The sequence below is a fragment of the Lacerta agilis genome, chromosome 15 (assembly GCF_009819535.1).
Source record: "Lacerta agilis isolate rLacAgi1 chromosome 15, rLacAgi1.pri, whole genome shotgun sequence".
Taxonomy (NCBI): Eukaryota; Metazoa; Chordata; class Lepidosauria; order Squamata; family Lacertidae; genus Lacerta; species Lacerta agilis.
In genome coordinates this window covers 28520754-28539049 of record NC_046326.1, presented here as the reverse complement: position 1 = coordinate 28539049, position 18296 = coordinate 28520754, and the positions used below count along the sequence as shown (strand labels likewise).

The following is an 18296-nucleotide window of genomic DNA, read 5'->3' as shown; positions in this document are numbered from 1 at the left end:
AGACCAAAAATATGTATAAGCAAATTTAGAATCAAAGTCTCCCCAACTAATTTCAATAAAAAGTGAGCTCGCAGTTTAAAGTTAAAAAACCACCCCTCCCATAATTAAAATCAATCAATCAATCATGGGTTGTGCCGTGACTCTTAGCGTTTGCGGGCTGGGGGCTGACATTTTATTTGCTATATACATTTTTTGTACCCCGCCTGGAAATCGTAACATGATAGGCGGCATATTAAAACGAATGAAGCTTTAAAATCATGGATATCGCCATTCATTCAAGTATACATGGACAGCTGTCGCTTCTTCTCCTCGGGGAGAAAAAGACGAGGAAACTCCCCCCCCCCCAACGAAGTTTAATGATAACCGCAATTTCTGTATCCTCCTCTAGACCCGAGTCCTCTTTGCGGCTCAATCAGTGCACAGTGCGTGGCCAATCCCGCGAAGGCTACTTTTTGCGCGCGCGCCCCTCCGCCTCAGAACCGCTTCGGCGCATGACTGACGGCGGCCAGTGAGCGCGCACGCGGCGGAACTCGCCACCTATTGGTCGGCGGCGGTGCCGCGCGCGCCCCCGTCGGGCTTGGTTCCGCGCGCTGAGGTGGCTGAGGCGAGAAGGCGGCGGCGGGAGGGAAGATGGAGGCGGCGGTTGTGCCGGGTTCGGCGTGGCTGGCGGGGCTGTCGCTGGTCCTCGGCGGCCTCGTTCTCTGGCTAGTGCTGGTCCTGCTGAGGCGGAGGACGGAGGAGGCGGAGCCCAGCCGGAAGGGGACGGTGCCCATCACGATCGACGGTGAGAGCCCGAGACGAGGGGGAGGGGCTTAAGGCGAGCCACACCCCCTTCGGGAATCCTCACTTTCCCCAGCTGCAAAATGGGCCGCTAGGCTGAGCCGTGCCAAAATTGCAAGATGAAAGCAGTGCCTCGTATATATTATTCGGTTATATTGGTTGCATAATTTGGTTAGGTCAATTATGTGTTGTGATATAAACACAATTTAGGTGAAATTCAATATAATTACATAATTTGGGCTAAGTTTCATATAATTTAGCTCAGTATGGTGAACACCGGCGGGAAGCGGCTTTCCAGGGTTTCAGATGGGGAGCCTTTTCCAGCCTTACCTGCAGACACCAGGGATTGTACCTAAGAGCATCTGCAGGCAAAACAGATATGAGCCTTCTCCAGCTGTGTGGATTACTGGCTTTTTCATAGCATTGTAAGTTGTGTTTTCAAGCTACGTTATTATGTTTGGACACTTACAATGTATTTCGAAAAAATAGTCCTGCATCTGGCCTTGCTCTTCTAAATTCTGGGAGAATGCTGATTGTCTAGTCCGTCTTATCTACTTTTAAAATAAGACTTTCTTCAATTGTATTCTGCAGATCAGGATGTGAACAGTGAAGCAGCCAGCAAAACATCAGTCCTGAAGAAGCAGAAGCAGCTTCAGCGGATCCGCAAAGAGAAGCCCCAGCAACACACTTTCACTCACCCGCTCCTGGCTTCGGCACTCAAAGTGAGGCCTGGCAGGCTACAGCTTGCCTTCTGTGTTTTGCAGGAAAAGGAGTGGGCTAACCTTATGTAGGAAGTTTACCTTTATACCGTCAAAGACCTATTGGCTCAGTATTGCCTGTATTGATTGGCAGTGCTAGTCCAGAGTTTTTAGGCCAGAAGTTGTTCCCAGCCCTACCTGGAGATGCCAGGAATTGAACCTTCTGCATACAAAGCAGATGCCCTGCCAGTTGGTCTTTATCTAGTGATGGGGTTTCCCCCATCAGAATCCTTCTGGGTTTTTGGAAATACTGGATCCTCCTCCTCACATACACACATGCACATTGCAGGGAAATATAAGAGCCAGTAGATTAGAAATGCAATACAGCTCACAATAGCGGGGAAGATTATGACCTGAGGGAGCCGGTGGTGGTGTAGTAGTTAGAATATCATACAAGGATTTGGGAGACAAGGTTACAAATCTGCACTCGGCCATGAAGCTCACCTGCTGACCCTGGTCCAGTCAGCACCTCTCAACCTAACCTACCTCACAAGGTTGTTGTGATAATTAAGTGAAGGGGAGAACCATGTACACCACTTTGACCTCTTTGGACAAGAGATGGAATGCAAATCAAATCAATAAACAAACACTTTTGCAGCATGGCAACCAGCTCTTTGCTCCCTGTGCTCCAGGATGGAGTACCTCTGTATTCCTTTCCACTTTTAGCTTGTTAAGAGACCAAAAGTTGATCCTCTTTGCATTCTTCAGGGCCACAGTGGGAGCATCACCTGCCTGGATTTCAGCAGCAATGGGAAGTACCTGGCGTCCTGTTCTGACGACCGCACCGTCCGTATCTGGAGCACCAAGGACTTCTTGGAGCGGGAGCACCGCAGCATGCGAGCCAACGTAGAGCTGGACCATGCCACTTTGGTCCGCTTCTACCCGGACTCCAGGTGGGGAGGCTGTTCCTGGACATGGGACAATCCACTTTGCTCCTCCTCCTCCTCTTTACAGCTGAAATTGCAGACTAGCTGGTCCTTTGCAAGAAGATGGGGAGGAGGGATTAGAATTACCAGGAGCTCGGGTTGATCGGGGGAGTCATCAGCCCTTTTAAAAAGAAGCAGCTAGAGCTAGTTTAAATTCAAGTTCAGCATGCCCAAAAGCAACTAATTCCAGTTCATGTCTGTTTCCTTACAAAATGAACCATTTCGTTTCAGTTCACATTCATTTCGTTTGTCCAAATGATTCTCTGAAGGAAAAAAAAAAGCTTTCAGAATGTTATAAACGGGAATGTGATGTGTTTAGTTTGTTTTCCCCGGCAATTAATATCTCTCAGCTTAAAGGTCCAAAAGTCTAAAGAGGGGGAAACACACACATAAGGAAATGAATGTGAAATAAAAACTGTTCAAAATGCTACCCCAAAACAAATGTAATTCACATTCAGTTCAGCCAGTAATTATGGGAGGTGTAGCTCAAAGATTTTGGAACCAACTTAGCGAACTTTGCAAACTAGCTCATTCCAAGCAGTGAGGGTGGGGAGGGGGTCAATTCCTACAAAGCAGTGTTAGTAAATCCTATCCTGGAGTAGGGGGTGTCAGCACTGACCACCTGCCCAGGTCTGCTACTGCTGGTCCAGGCCACTGTCCTTCTATGCTGTAACAGCCGAGATGGAGTGGGCCTGTTGTCAAGCTTCTTCCTCACTACCCTAGTCTCCTGCCAGCCTTATGTTAACATTGAACTGGCATTGGAGTTTGATTAGGGGAATGCTGAAGGAGAACAGCACAGGTGCCCATACAACACCCAGCCAGCTTTACTTCCAGGAGCAATAATGGAAACGCTGGCAAAGCACTTGAGGCTGGGGGATGGCCATGAGGCTGTTAGAGCAGCTTGTACTTCTGCTGCTTACAGGCACTGCCTCTCCTTTCTTCAAGCAGAGCCTTTATTGCGTGGCTGGCCAATGGAGACACCTTCAGGCTGTTCAAAATGACGAAGAAGGAAGACGGCAGCTTCACATACACCGCACTTCCAGAAGACTTCCCAAAGCTGCACAGAGCCCCCATCATCAATATTGGAGTCGCAGACACAGGTATGGAAGAGGGGAGGGGACTCTCTTTTCTAGGGTTTGGCTTCCTAAGTAGCCAGAGCTGAATTGGCCAGGGAGAGCCAATGAGAACCTAAGAAAAAAACAGCTGCATCAGGCCAATGGCCTGTCTAGTTCAGCATCCTGTCCTCATGGTGGCCAGCCAGATGTCCCAGTAAGAAACCCACAAGCAGGACTCGAGCCCAAAATCCCTCCCCCCACCCATGGTTTCTGACGTGTGAGTGTTTTGCCAATTATTTTTTATTGATTTTCCAAATTACAACCCAATTTTCACAAATTGTTACAAATTAATACCAAATTAATACAATTTTAATTAAATGATTTCCCACTCACCATTGTTGACGCAACCTTGGCTTCTAATATTACTGCGTTAACTATTTTAAATTATCTCCAGTTACAATGTGATACCCAAAATTATCCCTTAATTATCAGCTGCATTCTTAGCAAATTCCATTTATGTTGAAACATTGTTTAAAGCATTTACATACTTTTGTAAAACTTCCAAGTGAGAATATAATATTTCTTTTCATTCTGTGTATGACAGTTCTAATATATAATCTTCATTGGCCTTATCCTCTGCCCTTTATACCAAACATCTCCATTTTCAAAGATGACCTTGAGTAGCATTCCTTTCTGGGTGCCTGCAGTGCTGCTGCTGTGGTTGTTATTCAGTGCATAGCTGGTATTTCAAGGTTAACCATGGCTAGCAGCTCTTTGCCATTGATCTCTTGTCTCTCCTGCCCCAGGGAAGTACATCATGGCCGCCTATAGTGACACCACCATTCTCATCTTGGACACGAAGGGGGACGTCCTTGCCACCATCAACACCAACCAGATGAACAACACCTTTTCAGCTGTGTCACCATGTGGAAGGTAAGGGTTGTGTCAGCTATGCAGCTGAGTTGCTCTCTACCACCTGCCCACCCTCAGGGCAGTCAGTTGCTTGTATTCCCCCATGAGCCATGAAAGCCAAGGCCATGTCTCCAGAGTTAGCTCTGATCTAATACCAAAGAGTTAATAGAGTCATAGAGTTGGAATGGTCCTTGGAGGTCCTCTAGACCTTCACTGGTGTTGGGTCTACAAGGCAGGAAGCAATGACAGGTTTTCTGCCACATGACAACCCAGCCTCTGCTTAAATCCCTCCAGTGAAAGAGGGTCTGATGTTTCCCAAGCCATTGTATCTCACTCTCAAGATTCCTCTTACGTTCAGGACGCTTCTCCTCACATTGAGCAGAAATCTGCTTCCCTGAAGTTTCCATCCACTGTAGACCCAGTCATGTCCCCTGGAGCAACAGCAGACAAGTTTGCTCCATTTTCTAAGCCCCTCAAATATTTGAAGACTGCTGCCCTTTCTCTTATCTCTTACACACAGAGAGAGGGGGGGGGCAGACAGACAGAGAGAGAGAGTTTTCTCCTCTCCAGGCTAAACAAACTCAACTCATTCAGCTGTTACTCACAGGATTTGATTTCCAAACTCCTCACCATTCTAGTCACCTTCCCCAGGAGAATGTTTGTCAGTATCCTGCTTAAAATGTGTTGTCCAGAATTCAGATGTGGCCTAACTAGGGTGGTGTTAGCTTTCTCTCTCCTAGCTTTGTGTCATTGGCAGATTTGATGAGCGTCCTCTCTACTCCCTGATCCAGATCATTTATAAAAAAATAATAGCACAAGTCGTAGGACAAAGCCCTGTGGCACTCCACACAACACACACACACACGGTTAAGACACAGCAGCCATCAATGAGCACATGCCGGTGTACGGTTGCTTCATGTGGCTCCAACCTCAGTAGTGTCCAAACACCCCTTTTCTAACTTATTTATTTATTGCATTTATATTCCTCCAAAGAGTTCAAGGTGGCACACATGGTTCTCTCCCTCACAGGGTTGTTGTGGGGATTAAATGAGGGAGAGAACCAAGTGGGAATTTGAATCCTGGTCTCCCAGGTCCTAGTTCAACACTCTAATGACTACACCACACTGTCAACAAGAATATAATGGGAGACTTTGACATGCATCACCGAAGTCAAGGCATACTATTGAACTTTTCTCAGGTTGCTTTCAACACATGTACAGTATGTGTGCAAAAGACAGGAACTGTGCAGATCAACAGGTATACACTTTCACACAAACACATGAATGTGTGTAGAGAAAGCTTATACATGCATTTAGTGTAACATGTGAACAAGCATTACATGTGCCGTTCCCAGGAATATGAGGCAAGAATGGTCTGGAGCAACTGGGAAGAGGCAACATTCAAGGCTGGTTGGTGCAATTGATTTGGCACAGCCTGGTTTGGGAATAACAGGACACTTCCCTCCCCTGTGGCTTCTTCCCTTTCCTCCAGGTTCGTTGCATCGTGTGGCTTCACTCCCGACGTGAAGGTATGGGAGGTGTGTTTCAGCAAGACTGGGGACTTCCGGGAGGTGACCAGAGCCTTTGAGCTGAAGGGGCACACTGCTGGCGTGTATTCCTTCTCTTTCTCCAATGACTCCAGGCGGTAAGTGAGGAACCCTCTTCCAGCTGCACTTCCCTCTGGTAGTTCTGTGTCCTGTTTGTCACCTGCTGACTCCTCCAAGGAGCGCTCCTGGTTATCTGCTGCGCTGGGTGGGTGTGGCCAGGAGGCCCTTTGGACTGGCCTCTTCTTGCCTGCATCTCCTCCCCTATAACTAAGCAGCCGGAAGGAACCTTCCAAGGTTTGAAGTTATAGCCATAGCACTGTCCTCCATGCCCGGGGACAAGCATCCTGGTTTGGTTATTTCATGAGGCTTCTATGCTAAATGGCTTCAGAAGGTTGTTGTTGTTGTTAATTTATTTATTGCCTGCCCTGCACCTTAAGGTGCTGGGACTGGTTACAACATTAAAACACAATATTAAAAATGATCAAAAACAGGTTACAACCATAAAAATAAGGTGGCTCCTAAAAACATACACCTCAGGTGTCAAAAGCCAGGATAGCAAAGAGGTGTATCTTCAGCATCCTCTGGAAGCTGTATAATGAAGGCAACAGATGTGGCAGGGAGTTCCACAGCTCAGTGGCTGCCCCTCTCCCAGGCCACCACCCTCCAAGCCTCTGAAAGCGATGGAACTACCAAGAGGTCTCCCTCTGCTGATCCAAGAGTGTCTGTAGGAAAGGAGGCGACTAGTCTTTCAGATGTTTTGTGCCTGAATCATTTAGGGCTTTAAACCACCAATGTGAGCAGTATGAATTGGGCCTGGAAACAAAGTGGCAGCCAGGTGAGTAACAATCAATTTAAACCAAAGCTGAATTTCACAGCTTGACTCTAACACCCCAAAGCCAGGGGGAAACAGGTTATAACGCAGAGGTGAGGAACCCAGCCAGCCATCAGCAAGAAGTTGATGGAGACTGGGTAGGACGTCCTTTCAGCCTGAGGCTGCATTCTGCCGCAGCTACAGCTTCTTGACAACAATTCTGCGGCTCAGACTTCAGCTGAAGGGTAATGTCTTCTTTCCTCCCCCCCCCCCCCCGAACCCAGGATGGCAACGGTTTCAAAGGATGGAACATGGAAACTATGGGACACAGATGTCGAATACAAAAAGCAGCAGGACCCGTACCTGCTCCTGACAGGTCGGTGCCAGGTGGCGGAGCCCTGTCGCGTCGCCCTGTCCCCTGATGCCCGAGCCCTGGCCATCTCCAGCAGGACAAGCATCTTTGTTTACAATACCCGGAACGGCGAGCAAGAGGAGTGCTTTGAGGGCGTCCATGGTGAGCACATCACAGACTTGGCCTTCGATGTGAGCAGCCGCTTCCTGGCCTCCTGCGGAGACCGGGCTATCCGCGTCTTCCACAACACGACCGGCTACCGGGCTGTGGTGGAGGAGATGAAGGCCCTGCTGAAAAAGGCCACCAACGAGTTGACAAAGCAGAGACTGCAGCAACAGGTCAAAAGTGCCCAGAGCGCTCTGGATGCCATCTATGGCAAGGGCAACTGAGCCCTTCCCAGAGCAGGGGGGTGCAGGGGTGGCTTCTGCTGGGCAGACCCAGGGCTAGGATTTTCATGTCAGAGAGATGCCTAATAAAATATGTTTTGCACAACTGTTGCTCTCCCAAGGTTTGATGAAGCCTGTCACCACAAGAAGGGCAGAGGAGCATTGCTCATTTCCAAACTAGGCCTCTAATACAGGGAATGAATTTTTTTTTTACCTGTTCCCACTTGGGTTTGAGCCATCCCAAGAGCAGGTCTGTCCCTGCATGTCACAAGAGAGCAGAACTAGCTTTTTTTTAAGGGTGTGGGGTGCTCCAACAGAGCATAAAGGTAAAGGGACCCCTGACCATCAGGTCCAGTCGTGTCCGACTCTCTCTAGGCTGAGGGAGCCGGCATTTGTCTGCAGACAGCTTCTGGGTCATGTGGCCAGCATGACAAAGCTGCTTCTGGCGAACCAGAGCAGCGCACGGAAACGCCATTTACCTTCCCGCCGGAGCGGTACCTATTTATCTACTTGCACTTTTGACGTGCTTTTGAACTGCTAGGTGGAGAGGAGCTGGGACCGAGCAACGGGAGCTCACCCCGTGGCAGGGATTCAAACCGCCGACTTTCTGATCAGCAAGCCCTAGACTCTCTGGTTTAACCCACAGCGCCACCTGGGTCCCTCCAACAGAGCATACAGTCCTAAAAAGCAGGTTGAAGTGCTTTGCTGTAGGGGCAGTGGATCAGCTGGCCTCACACTGATGGTGTTTAATGCAGGGCAGAGCTGGGGGGTCCCTTAATTATTTCTTGATCTACTTTTTATTTTATTGAATCGCCCTAGTCCACTGATAGGTGTTTAATTTACAGAGTCAACCATAGAGAGGAAGGAAGTAATTTTTAATAGTGAGAGGGCTTAAGCTGCAATCCTGGGAGAAAGTCCCGTTGAACTCAGTGTGGCACTTCTGAGTACACAAGTAAGGATTGCACTGAAGCTTACTATTTTAACCAAGCATACTTCTGAGTAAACATTGTTAGTGTTTCACTGTCTGGCTCACAACACATAGTTTAAGTCTGCTCTTATTTAAAAACAAAAGAAATGTCTGCCTAGATTAGGCCACTGTCATGCTGTGGTCTACTTTTGATCAACTTTGCTCTCTTGGAAGCTTCTCATACTGTCAGGTTGGACGCTTTAACCAAGAACAGGCAATTTATTGCCCTCTGGATGCTGTTGAGCCTACAGTTCTCATCACCCCCCTGGCCATGCTGACAGGCTAATGGGACCTAGGAGTCCAACAACATGTGTTCCCCATGCCAGACCTAAACTCTCCGCCAGACTTCCACTGCAGATAGTTACATTCCCTCCAGTCCTACCAGTGGAAACCATTTCTCCTGCTGGGGTTGCTGCCTTCAGCATAAGTTTCCAAAGACACTTTCTGTTAGGCAGTGGTATTGGTGTGCAGTGATCACATCCCACTAGAGTGTCTAAATGCTGCCCAAGTTGAACGTACCTAAGGGTTGGTACCTGGAACATTTTAAAAAATACATCCATGCAGCTCTCGAATAAATCTTTTTGTAGGTTATAAATGTGAGATTGACCCACATTCATCAGCTATCACCTTTTAAAGAGAGATGGTCCGTATCTTATTTCTGCTATCCATTGCTGTGTCCTGGATTTCTTACCCATTTAATTGTCACAGATACAATGTGAGTAACCTGAGGCTCTGAACCCTTCTGCTATCTGCTGGGCTTTGTTACGATAGGGAGAGTCGGCCCCAGTGCATTAGCTCTTTTCTAAAATTGGTCCCTCTCTAGGTGATGGTGTTTTCACAATTCTTGTCCATGGTGAAAGGGCAGAATGTTCACTACCTGCTTTTTGTGTTCCATGATTTTGAGATCTTCAAAAGATTCCACATGACATGATCGATCTAAGTCACACCAGGATTGATACCTTATTTTGTTTTATTTATATTTCACTGCCCACCCCATTTGACTGAAAGAGCTGTCAAGGTAGCAGCTGATTGAAAGCTACAATCCTTTGCATGCTTACTTTGGAGTAAGACCCATTGAACAAAGGAGGAGTTGCATAGCATAGGATCAAGCCTCACATAAATGAACAGTTCTTGGCTGGCTTTGCAGGGTAACCAGTCACAGCTAAGACATCCTTGGGGGTAGGAGGGCTGCTTTGGCCTAGCCCAGGTGTAGGGAACCTTTGGCTCTCCAGATTTTGCAGAACTACAATGCCCATCATCCATGGCCCTTGGTCACACTTGCTAGGTACGATGAATGTTGTAGTTCAGCAACATTGTGCCACAATGAGTGCCACAATGGGCCCAGCCCTGTCTTCCCCTTAAGAGGCATCAGTCAGAGGCTATTTTCTCTAGGTGCTGTGAGATGGTGGGATGTGCCCAAAAGTGCAGTAGTTGGCAGTTTGGGCTCGCCATATATGCAGAGTTTTCACTTCTGATGTTCAAGAGCTGTACCTTATCCCTGAACAGACAGAGGATTCAAATTGTGACACAGCTGTATTTGTGAGGAGGGCGCTGGGGTTCATTCAGATTGCAAATGGGTACCATACACCTGCATGCAAAGCATGCTCCACCATTGAACTATAACTCTTCCCTTAAAAATGTTTCTAGTCCTCATAATAACGTCCAAAGAGTTGAAATAGGAAGCTGCCAAGTCAGGCCACACTATCCATTCTGCACTTGATCTTAGCCAAAAGGCCAAGAAGCAATTGGTCTATCCATTCTACACTAGCTGGCAGCAGCCCTCCAGAGTCTCAGATAAAAAGAAACCTTTCCCTGCTCAACCTTGCTGAGGACTGAAGTGAGCACCATCTGCATACATGCCTGTCTGTAAAGCTACTTTTTCGCACGTCTTAATTTTCACTGCTTAGGGCTCAGTTTCAAAATTGAAAAATAAATAAATAAACAAGACCGTTGACGATAGGCATGTACAGAGTGAGTTAAAGCTCCGCCTACCGCATGCGCCCGGGTGTGGAACCGGCTTGCGCATGCGCATTGAAGGCGGACTTGCTCCCTCGGGCGGGGCAAGGGCGCTGACGCGTTACGCACGGCGGGTGTGGGGGCAGTCGCGCGCATGCGCAGCGCGACTGGACAAAGCTGCTGCTGCTGCGAGAGCTGGCGCTGCCGGGGCCACGGGCGCCATGTCGGGTCGCTCGGTGCGGGCCGAGACCCGCAGCAGGGCCAAGGATGACATCAAAAAAGTTATGGCGGCCATCGAGCGCGTCCGCAAATGGTGAGGGGAAGGGGGGAGGGGCCGCGGGTGGGAGGGGCTTGGCGGCGGGTCAGCCAATCCTCGGCTGCCGCGGCCTTGGTGACAGTGGCCCAACCAACCGACGGCAGCCGTTTGGCGCGAAGGGCGGGGTCTTCCTGAAGTGGCCAATCGCATTGCGATTGTTGTAGAGGTGGGGTTGCGGGGAGAGATGTGGTTGGTGGGGCTGCCGGCCAATCATAGTTCAGGGGCGGGTGATGTCGGGCTGCTAGGATTGGCGTGACGCTTGTCCAGTCGCTCCGCAAGGGACCTGGAAGGGTGGGGGGCCCAGTTGTCATGGGGACGGTCTAGCCTACCTGCCGCGGACTGACCCAGTTTGCTGGAGAGAGAAGCTCTTCCTTAGTTTGCGTATGCCGCTCAATTTGCATATGCTTTCCTTGCTTATTTACATATTTTACGCTTTATTCTGAGCTCTTTGCCTGCATGGTTTCTACAATCCTCCCAACAGCCTTGCGAGGCAGGCCAGGGGGGGAGGTGGAGACAGTACTTAGGCATTTTATTCCTTATCATAGCCTCAAATGGAACCTCCAGACAAAGGGGCAATCTACCTTCATGCTCTGCGTTTCATGTAAGGCATCGGGCTGCTCCTGCTGGAAGTTTATGCCAGGAGTTTTTCCCAGTCCTAGTTGGAGATGCTGCCAGGGATTTGAACCCTGAGCTAAAGGCTACTGTTGCAGCTTTATCTGCAATTATGGAGGCAGCCAAAGAAAGGGTCTCATCCAGTGACCTGAGACCTTCCTGGATGGCTGCTTTCTTACCAGGATGGTAGCCTGGAAGGGCATACCTGGGTCCGACGCAGTTCTAACACTCCTACTTTATGTTAAGTCGGTAGCATCAGGTTTCTTTCAGCCAAGGTATAACCCTTAGTGGGGCATGGGGACTGCTGTTTATCCCATTACCTTAGCCTGCCAGAGAGAAAGAGCTCTATAAAGCAGGGACACTGAAAACTTTTAAATTCCTCTGTGGAAAACCTCCAGGTGCCAGTGGAGACCAGAGGCAAAAGATTGTGGTGCCCTCTTGATCTTTATTCAGTAGGCTACATTCTGGCCATGCTAAAGTCAATAGGTGCCTCTCTCCATCCAAGGCAAGTGAGAGGCATCGTCATAGTTCAAGAACACATTCCAGGCAGGTAAAAGTGCTCTGGGAGAGCATGGGGCATGGCCAGGAGCAAAGGGCAAGGGGCCAGATTTAGCTCATGGGCCTACGGTTCCCCACCCATCTGCACAGTTTCTCCCAGGCCTCATCGCAGCCTCAGAAGGCAAAGGCAATTGCCCAGTGGGAGACCTGTGGCAGGAATGGGTGGTGATGTTCATCTTCTTCATCGTTGTGGTTGCACCTAACCTCTTTCATTATCCTGGCTCAGGGAGAAGAAATGGGTGACGGTGGGAGACACATCCCTGCGGATATTCAAGTGGGTGCCTGTTGCCGACAGCAAAGAGGTGAGGGGATGAGCACCAAGCCCCCCTGGGGAGCGAGAGAAGGAGGGCTGTCTTCCAACACTGAGCAGGGGCTTGGAGGAGCCCCCTCTTTCCCCCTCCCCATTGTAGGCATATCCAAATGAAGCACCAAATGGTCACTTCTGTCTCCTGTGGATGCAGGAGGCACACCAGGGTGGCAGAGCGGTGTTTGATGATGGCAATTTTGCCCACGTGTTCATTTGATTGTCTTGCTTTGCCCAATGAAGAACACCCTGCATTTGTTTCGTCCCAGTTTTCCATTCTACAAATACCATTTTGAATTTTATTCCTGCCTTCTTGGATGCCTAGTTTTGTATATGCCACAAACATCATAATGATTACTATTATTATTCATTATTAATATCCCACCTTTCCCCCAGGCAGGGACTCAAGGCAGCTTACACAGATAAAATAAAATTAGCTTACAACATATAAAATATAATCATTAAAAACTAATTAAACTCCAGTAGGATTAAAACAACAGGGGAGGGGGACAAATGATTGAAATGCAGATGATAAAAACAGCACAGCACTGTTAAAGCCCTTTCCTTTAAAAAGCAATCAGTTTTGATGATGATTCCCTCCAAGATTGGGATGGGGAACCTGGGGCATTCCAGATGTTGCCATCTCCCATCACCCTTGGCTGCTGGGGCTGCTGGTTGTTGGGGTCCAGCATCTGGATGCCACCCTCTCAGCCCTGCTTTAAGCCCAAATACCAGACCCAGGGCAGCAATGTCTTTCGCATTTGTACCCCCACAACCTCCAGGCTGATGAAGCACCACCGATGAGCATTGGGGCAGCCTTTATGGTTTGTCCTGTCCCAGTGCTGGCAAAGGAAACTCACAGCCTTATTTTTCTCTCCCTTCAAGAAAGAGAAGTCCAAAACCTGCAGCACTCCTGCTTCCCTGGAGCAGAACGGCTTCCCAGCTGAAGGGGCAGCTAACTCTTCGCTCCTTCTGGAGTTCCAGGGTGAGTAGGCTGGGGAGCAAAGGGCTGCATTCTCTTGGGGGCAATTTTCTGGGGCCATGAGACAGTGGTGGGCAGGCCCAGAGACCAAAGTGGGTGGAGCAATGCATCTGACACTTGCCTTTGCCTGGTAGGATTTTGGCCATGCCGGAGTCAAAGGTTTCTACACACTCACACATCTCCATCCTCTCTCCAGGCAAGCCAAGAGGCCTTATCATGGTTCAAGGACACATTTCCAGCCAGGCATTAGCACTTGAGGAAGGCTTGTGAGGCAGGTGCCCTGGGGAGTGGCAGTGCAACCTGGGAAGGAACTGTAGCTTAGTGAGGCTCCGGAGGGCCGGATGGAGAGGCCCAGAGTTCCGCATTTGGCCCCTATGTCCTCCTCTGCCTTCGACCTTGGCATGCCAGCCAAGCAGGAGATGTGGACCTACTACAGTGACCTGTAAAACCTATGTCAGGAAGCAAAATTGCATCATTTCTCTAATTCCCCCATCCATAGTTTGCATAATCTACTCTGGTTTCAGCTGGCGTTCTGGAAAGGGGCAGACACTGGTTGCTCAACCATCACCAGAACTAGAAAGCCTACTCAGTGCCCCCTGCTTTTTGTTCTTGATACTTTAGCCAGATGTTTCTGAGAATCTCTTCACGTCAAAAGGGTTAGAAACATTGTGCTTGCTTTTTAAAATGAAAGGCTGAGATTCTCAGGAAACAAGATTCCACACCCAGCACCACAGCTGGTGGGTTTCAGTCCTGCCTTCTCACATAATTGCAGTTGTCCTGCTGCCCTGACCAGAAGCCTTTCTCAGCTTCTGGCCATCTATCTGTGTGGGTGTCACCATCCAGTCTGAAGGTTGGACTTTTTAATTCAGAGAAAAGGCGAGTAAGACGTGACATGGTTGAAGTTTATAAAATTCTGCATGGCCTGGAGAAAGTGGATGGAGAAAACCTTTTCTCCTGCTGTCATAACACTAGAACTCACGGACATCCAGTGAAGTAGAAGATTCAGGACAGATAAAAGGAAGGACTTCACACACCACCGACCTAAACTATGGAACTCCCTGCCACCGGAGGCAGTGATGGCCACCAGCTTGAATGGCTTTAAAAGAGGATTAGGCAAATTCATGGAGGGAAATAAGGCTATCAGTGGCTACTACCCATGAGAGCTATGTTCTGCCTCCAGAGAGGCAGCAATGCTTCTGAATCCCAGTTGCTGTGAGAAGAGGATGCTGGATGAGATGGGCCATTGGTCTGATCCAGCATCATCATCTTATGTGTGCTGGCAGAGGGCCCCAGCTCAGTCTCCAGTGGGATCTCGGTGAGCTGCAGCATTTGCGTACCAGCCAATGGCTACTAGCCATGATGACTGTGCATTCAGAGGCAGCGATGCTTCTGAATATCAGTTGCTGGAGAGGAAAAGTGCTCGGATCTTGCTTGCTGGTTTCTCACAGGCATCAGACTAGCTATTGTGAGAAGAGGATGCGAGACTAGGTAGGCTATTGACCTGACCCAGCAGGGTTCTCCTCATTTCCTTAGGGTAGGGAAGCTTGCATCTCCCCACAATGGGAAGCCCCAAGAGCAACCCATTCCAAACCAGGTGGCCTCTCAGGTGTGGGGAATGCAGACACAGGAGCTGGCAGTGCTGCTCCTGGCTCCAGCTCCTGAGGCGGCCTCTCCCTCCCCGTGCATTTCAGATGAGAACAGCAACCAGAGCTCCCTCTCGGACACCTACCCACTCAAGGCAGACAGCAGCCTGGCCTCCAGCCCCAGCCCCCAGCAGAGTGAGTCCATGAGCCCCAGCCACGCCTCCGACTTCCGGGCTGACGACTCTCAGCCGCCCACGCTGGGGCAGGAGCCCTTGGAAGGTGAGTGGCTTAGCCCAAGGGGACTGCGGTGGGGCAGGGGAGGCCCATTGAGGGCGACCACTGCCCTGGAGGGGAAGGGGCAGGTGGAGTAGGGCATCCCGACAGGCAGCTTCTACCTGGGAAAAGGAACATTTACTTTCTTTGTCTGGTAATTCTACAGCCATTCCTTGAGAGGCATAGCCTGACCACCGTATTCCATGCATTGGCAACCTTAAGACTGGACTATTGCAATGCGCTCTATGTGAGGCTGGCCATCCACTACCCAGCCATGTCCAAGGTCCTAGTATTAATTTACAAAGCCCTGAACAACTTGGGTCCAGGGTACCTCAGGGATTGCCTTCTTTCCAAGGTTGATCATCAAGCATCCTTGGTCATCACCTAAGTTGACGAGGTTCATTTCCCAAGCTTTTCATCACCTCAGTCCTGTGGAACTCTGTGCCACTAGAGATTCAGTGGGCTCCTTCTGTGCTAGCTTTTTAACACTTGCTGAAAACACTTGTCAACTCCTGTTTCCAGAGCCTGCCCTTCCGCCCTCTGAAGTAGCCGATGAGCCTCCAACTCTCACGAAGGAAGAGCCGGTGCCACTGGAGGCCCAGGTAAGGATGGTGAGCCAGGCAAAGTTAATCAGCTCTCTCTGGGATCTAGGGCTCGGGGGCTGGAGCATTCTAGATCCACAGCCCAGAAAACTGGTGTTGGTTCAAGGAAAAAAACTACGTAGGTATATAAAAAGCAGAATTCCTTAAATGCCAAGATCCAAGTTTGGGGCACATACTCTTTGATGAGTGAACACCAGCAGAAATGTAAAATCACAAAACATGCAGCAAATAAAAGTGTGGACATATAGGCTGTTAGACCTTTCAAATATGCCCTTGTGAGTTCCAAAATTTCCTTCTTCCCCCAGCATAGGATAAAGACCACATGCTAGGTAAGTTAAAAAATAGTTTGCTTACGAGCTCTCCAAAGATCAGATTCATACGTTTCAGAAAAGGTTGCACAGGCAGTAAAACTTAGTTGTTACAAAGTGGTGAAAGTTATTTAATTATTAGTATAGGAAATCAGGAGTGGCTTGTGAGAGCCATGTGGCCTGAGCTTCTCAGGTAGACTGAGGAGGAAGAAAGGCTCAATTACCTGGTCCCTCCCAAAGTGAGCTAAGCCTGGCAGGACAGCTTACTCTATGGTCTTAACCCCTTCATGCATTAATTTGACTTCAGCATGTTGCTTATATGAAGCTGGTTTTCCCACATGGAGATTCTGAAGAGGGTTTCCATTTGGGGGGCACAGCTGCAGCCTTTCTACTAACTAACTGAATTTATTGCCAACTCTGACTCAAAGGCTTAGAGAAGGTGACAGCAGTATGGTTGTTGTTGTTTAGTTGTGTCTGACTCTTCATGACCCCATGGACCAGAGCATGCCAGGCACTCCTGTCTTCCACTGCCTCCCGCAGTTTGGTCAAAATAATGTTGGTAGCTTCGAGAACACTGTCCAAGCATTGCGTCCTCTGTCGTCCCCTTCTCCTTGTGCCCTCTATCTTTTCCAACATCAGGGTCTTTTCCAGGGAGTCTTCTCTTCTCATGAGGTGGCCAAAGTATTGGAGCCTATGCTTTAGGATCTGTCCTTCAGCAGTATGGTAGGTTTTCTTAATGCTCATGGCTCTGAATGAACCAGAGAATCACAGCACTGTAGAGTTGGAATGCACCCCAAGGGTCATCTAGTCCAACCCTCTGCAGTGCAGGGGTCTCAGCTAAAAAATCCCTGACAGATGGCCATCCAACCTCTGCTTTAAAACCTCCAAGGAGAGCCCACCACCTTCCAAGGGAGTCCGTTCCGCTGTCGAATGGCCTTTACCCTCAGAAAGTTATTCCTATGGTTTATTCAGAATCTCCTCCTTTGTAATCAGTTGGCAGCCCTGTGCTAGAGAAAACAAGTCATTGCCAGGCTCGGTACGTAAAGCAGTTCCTTGTGTTCTTCTCCTGCAGGTGCCTGGCACAGAGGAGGATTCCGGCGCACCTCCGCTCAAGCGATTTTGCACAGACCAGAACGCCACGTGCCAGGTGGCCTCCGAGAGCTAGCCAGCTCGCCCGCTTCTGCCCCTTCCCAAGAGTCAGCCCGCCCCCAGGATGCCACTCTGTCTCAAAGTCGGCATTCTCTTCCGCCTCCGCTCCCCTCCAAGAATCAACTTGCTGTTCCCACAGCCCTTCCAAAGGCCGCATTTCTCCCCCTACCACCCCGTGCAATATTTTCCCGATGCCCCTCGGAGCCAGCCGGCCACATCCTCCCAATCCGCACGCCTAAAGGACAAGGCGTTGCCGGGGCTTCTCCTGTCCGCTTTTTAATTTGCCCTCTTTGTGGCTCCGGGGACGACCCCTTGGGAGGTTTCCGTAGGGAAAGAGGAGTTGTCAGCACTTAACGGGCAACCCCGAGGTCCACGCACCCCCTCTCCTCCTGCAGGGAGCGAATGACTCTCTTGCAAGGAGAGGAAGGGCCTGGCGGGGAGCCCAGCTGGGATGCTGTGCAATAGTTGTGGGGTTAAGCCATTAGCACTGGAGTAAGCCAGGTCTCTGCTCACCAAGCAGTGGGCCCTCGCTGGAGGTGGGATATGTCCGAAGAAGCCAAGGCTGCCTTGGCTGGGGTCAAGTGGCCAGAAGGCACCTTCCCTTGCCAGCGGGGCTTGCCTAGCCTTGGGGGGTCAAGGAGGCCGCCCTGGGCACCAAAGGGACCCTGCAGCCCTCATGGCGGGAGCAGCTGCCACCGACCCCGATGGCCCCCTCCTGCCTCTGCAGACCTGTCCCCTCCGTCGCGATCCGCATGCAGAATGGAGTTTGCGATCGAGGCCCTGCTGTGGCGCGGAGTGCCCAGCCACACAGGGAAGCAAAGAGATATTTTAGCACTGAAGAGAATATTTTTAAAATTAAAACTATTTGAAGTAATCCCTCTGTGTGTGTATGTGTGTTGGGAAGCGGCAGTGAGTGGCTTGGGCTTGGAGATCCTTTGCTAGCAGGTGGGGGAAAGGGGCAAGAGACGAGTCCCAGCACAGCCATGGTCAGCCTTGTGCCCTCCAGATGTTTTGGACTAAAAGTCCCAGGCAGCACAACCCTCACCCAGTCCTCAACATTGGCTACTGTGATGATTAAGACTACTCCACACCTAGGACGGGAGAACCTTTGGACCATCGAATATCACTGTGGAAAGGGTTTTCTTCGCACAGCACACATT

The 18296-nt window shown here is 49.7% G+C and overlaps 2 protein-coding genes across 3 annotated transcripts; both read left to right on the top strand.

Annotated features, from left to right (window-relative positions):
• Positions 1-581: 581 nt before the first annotated feature.
• TBL2 (transducin beta like 2) lies at positions 582-7633 on the top strand. 2 transcript variants are annotated; one of them, XM_033171908.1, is made up of 7 exons: positions 582-784; positions 1372-1502; positions 2247-2431; positions 3413-3564; positions 4326-4452; positions 5923-6075; positions 7073-7633. In XM_033171908.1, the coding sequence occupies exons 1-7, from the start codon at positions 631-633 to the stop codon at positions 7527-7529; spliced, it is 1359 nt and encodes a 452-aa protein (XP_033027799.1). In that variant the 5' UTR covers positions 582-630; the 3' UTR covers positions 7530-7633. The 2 variants fall into 2 exon arrangements, with proteins under 2 accessions (XP_033027799.1, XP_033027798.1); XM_033171907.1 differs by having other exon boundaries at positions 583-784; positions 3410-3564.
• A 2941-nt stretch (positions 7634-10574) lies between these two features.
• BCL7B (BAF chromatin remodeling complex subunit BCL7B) lies at positions 10575-18010 on the top strand. Its single transcript, XM_033172188.1, has 6 exons — positions 10575-10762; positions 12162-12237; positions 13125-13224; positions 14913-15083; positions 15600-15679; positions 17060-18010. The coding sequence occupies exons 1-6, from the start codon at positions 10671-10673 to the stop codon at positions 17150-17152; spliced, it is 612 nt and encodes a 203-aa protein (XP_033028079.1). The 5' UTR covers positions 10575-10670; the 3' UTR covers positions 17153-18010.
• The last annotated feature ends 286 nt before the right edge of the window (positions 18011-18296 follow it).